Consider the following 3,830-nt stretch of genomic DNA (forward strand, 5'->3'; position numbering starts at 1 on the left):
ATAGAAGCCCCGCTCCTGTGCTTCTCTATTGGACTTAATGGGATGCTCTATAACGTCCCAACAAAACTATAGTTTCAGATATCTGAAGGTAAATAGTTTTAGGCTTGATTTTATACTTATTAAAATAGATGAACTCGATATTCAATCTAGATTATATTAATTAGTTCACTGTTATATCATGATTAATCACGCTTTGATTAATCAATGTTAATAGCTTGAATAATTGAGTATCGTAAAAAAGTAATTTTTCAAAATTTACCTATTTTATATAACTATTAATCGATTTAATTAGTTAGTTTTCGAATGGTATACAGGGTGTTTTTGAAAAGTCCATCACAAATTAAGGAGCGTGTTTATTGGACCAAACTGAGTGAAACGTATCAAAGAACATGGGGTCTACAACATTTAGTTTCGGAGATATGGCCCCCCAAACATTTGCCCCAAAAACGAGAAAATATCCCAAAATGTGGAGTAAGGGTTATTACCATTACCCAACTTGTTTCGAAGTCATAGACAATTTCAATAGCCTTGAATTTGAGAAACACTACTGTAACTTTAGATAGCAGAAGGGTATAAATGGGTAGAAGTACGCGTACGGCGGTAATGTAAAGCTAATACCAAGTGTCATAGTGTTTTAAGATTTCTCAGCACCCAGTAAAATGGTTGCGATTGAAGGTTGTGTTTTGTTCATTACGTTAGTGTTTGATGTGTCACAGAGAAAACGCCATGATACGATCCCAATGTAAATGTACTTTTTATTGGTTCTTAATTCTTAATCTGTAACAAATAACTACTACAAGAATTGTTCAAAGTGTTCACCACCCGCGTTAAGGCAAACTTGAACACGCCTTACAAACGATTCCCTAACACGTTGCAAAATGCCTGGAGTATCGCCAATAGTTTGACAGGCATTAACGATTCGTCGACGAAGCTCTTCCACATCAGGTACTTCACTCTGATAAACTATGTCCTTCAAGTGGCCCCAAAGGAAGAATTCGCACGGGTTAAGGTCGGGTGATCGAGCAGGTCATTCCACGGGTCCACCTCGACCTATCCACCGAAAAGGGAACGTCGCGTTAAGGTGAGCCCTGACAGCGAGACTGAAATGTGGTGGTGCACCGTCATGCATGAACCACATTCTGCGTACTAAACCTAAGGGCACGTCGTCAAGTAATTCCGGTAAAACGTCTTGTAAGAATTGTAGGTACGCCTCACCGTTTAACCTGGGCCGAATATGCGGATATGAACCTAATGTATGGACGAGCCGAGGGGAATGCTGCTGCAGCTGTACGTTTTTATCAGGAAAGATTTCCGCAAAGACGCTTACCAAACCGACTGACGTTCGAGGCTGTGGACAGACGTTTACGACAGGACGGATGAATCCAACCGGCTGGACCTCAACCTAGAGAGCAAGAAGTCCCAGAGGCCGTAGAAGACGAAGTCCTTACTATTTTCGAGGACGAACCAGCAGCAAGTACCCGCCAGGTGGGTAAGCGATTAGGCTTTGGTCACGTGCTCGTGTGGAAAATCCTCAAAAGTCACCAGTTTCATCCTTACCATTTTCAAAAGGTTCAAGGTTTGAATCCCGCGGTCTACCCACGACGCATGGCGTTTTGCCAGTGGTTTCAGCCTCAGATAAACGCCATTGTTTTCCCGCGTAGTCTGTTAGTCACAGACGAAGCTATCTTTTCGCGAGATGGTATTATTAACCTGCATAATAAGCATCAATGGTCCCCAAGAAACCCTCACGCAACGTTCGTTAAATCTCACCAAGTACAATTTAGTTTAAACGTGTGGTGCGGTATTGTAGGTGAAAATTTAATTGGACCGTATTTTCTACAGCCCAGGTTAAACGGTGAGGCGTACCTACAATTCTTACAAGACGTTTTACCGGAATTACTTGACGACGTGCCCTTAGGTTTGGTGCGCAGAATGTGGTTCATGCATGACGGTGCACCACCACATTTCAGTCTCGCTGTCCGAGCTCACCTTAACGCGACGTTCCCTTTTCGGTGGATAGGTCGAGGTGGACCCGTGGAATGACCTGCTCGATCACCCGACCTTAACCCGAGCCATTTCTTCCTTTGGGGCCACTTGAAGGACATAGTTTATCAGAGTGAAGTACCTGATGTGGACGAGCTTCGTCGACGAATCGTTAATGCCTGTCAAACTATTCGCGATACTCCAGGCATTTTGCAACGTGCTAGGGAATCGTTTGTAAGGCGTGTTCAAGTTTGCCTTAACGCGGGTGGTGAACACTTTGAACAATTCTCGTAGTAGTTATTTGTTACAGATTAAGAATGAAGAACTAATAAAGAATACATTTACATTGGGATCGTATCATGGCGTTTTCTCTGTGACACATCAAACACTAACGTAATGAACAAACACAACCTTCAATCGCAACCATTTTACTGGGTGCTGAGAAATCTTAAAACACTATGACACTTGGTATTAGCTTTACATTACCGCCGTACGCGTACTTCTACCCATTTATACCCTTCTGCTATCTAAAGTTACAGTAGTGTTTCTCAAATTCAAGGCTATTGAAATTGTCTATGACTTCGAAACAAGTTGGGTAATGGTAATAACCCTTACTCCACATTTTGGGATATTTTCTCGTTTTTGGGGCAAATGTTTGGGGGGCCATATCTCCGAAACTAAATGTTGTAGACCCCATGTTCTTTGATACGTTTCACTCAGTTTGGTCCAATAAACACGCTCCTTAATTTGTGATGGACCTTTCAAAAACACCCTGTATAATTGCTACACTTCGGTGCATTTTAAAGATATCGAAATCAGAAATTTACAGAATACATACAAATGAACTTTGAAATTAACACTAAAAGCTCCGTCACACTTACGAACGCAAGTACTAAGTCCACCAGCACTTAAAAGGGTAATTTAGTCTAAATATTGAACTTTAGGTTTTGAATATAAAGCTTTTCCATTAAATTTTGGAAGGTTGTAATAACGTAGCTTTTAGTCAAGAAAACGCACTGAACCGATAGCTGGTTCTTGACTGCAGAGAAACAAGTACTGGAATAGAAGGACCCGAATCTAAACTTACATCGCAAGTTTATTCTCGATACATTTTGGTTCTCCAGCTATGTCTCATTGGTTGCAATTTAGTATTGACTTTTTTGCGACGCATCATAGCTGAACATGGTGTTCAATAACGTTTTTGACCACGTGAAGGAAACCACCCGTGAAATACAGTGACAAAATTGTCGGAATTGAGAAGTAGAGTCTTATGAAATCCCTTGATATTATTTGTAATCTTTTGAAATATCTTTGAAAAGGTGCCTTTGAAAACCTCAAAAGTCCCTTTGAAATCAAATGAAGTCTTTCAATATTGAATAGTCTGATATTTCGAACTTTCTCATAACGCCATACCTCCTATCTCTTGCCTCGGTTTTGGCGGCCATATTGGAAGTCGTCACCTCAGGCCATACAATTTAGACTGTACCAATGATGACGTCACGTCCCCGTATCTCCTTCCCTCTCAGTATCACATAGACTTCTTTCAAAAAATTATTTGAAATACGTTTCAAGCACCACGTGACGCCAAAATACAAATACTCCACATAGAATGGGACTGGACACCTAGTCCTTGTTTTTTGTAAGATTGGAGCTCCAATTCTCCGAAGTGCTAGCTTTCGAAATAAAACTAAGTTTCTTTGAACCACACCTTTCCCAGTCACGTGTGTCTATCTAACCAAGCCACTTTAGGTCAGAAATCTGGTATTCCCTCTCCGTTTTGACCGTACCTTCTATTCCAGAAGTATTTTCTCTATTAACAGGGGAAATTTTACTTTGAAAGTAGCGAA

General features: G+C 40.9%; 1 protein-coding gene across 2 annotated transcripts; it reads left to right on the forward strand.

Moving 5' to 3' along the window:
• Positions 1-1,163: 1,163 nt before the first annotated feature.
• Positions 1,164-2,754, forward strand: LOC149618558 (uncharacterized). Of its 2 annotated transcripts, none has more exons than XM_089854868.1 (2): positions 1,164-1,489; positions 1,570-2,754. In XM_089854868.1, exon 2 carries the CDS (start codon positions 1,606-1,608, stop codon positions 2,041-2,043), a length of 438 nt encoding a protein of 145 aa, XP_089710994.1. In that variant the 5' UTR covers positions 1,164-1,489; positions 1,570-1,605; the 3' UTR covers positions 2,044-2,754. The 2 variants fall into 2 exon arrangements, with proteins under 2 accessions (XP_089710994.1, XP_089710993.1); XM_089854867.1 differs by having other exon boundaries at positions 1,164-1,485; positions 1,570-2,753.
• The last annotated feature ends 1,076 nt before the right edge of the window (positions 2,755-3,830 follow it).

Source organism: Phalangium opilio, unplaced genomic scaffold (assembly GCF_054372755.1).
Source record: "Phalangium opilio isolate 3A_F unplaced genomic scaffold, DU_Popi_V2 ptg000209l_1, whole genome shotgun sequence".
NCBI classification, from domain to species: domain Eukaryota; kingdom Metazoa; phylum Arthropoda; class Arachnida; order Opiliones; family Phalangiidae; genus Phalangium; species Phalangium opilio.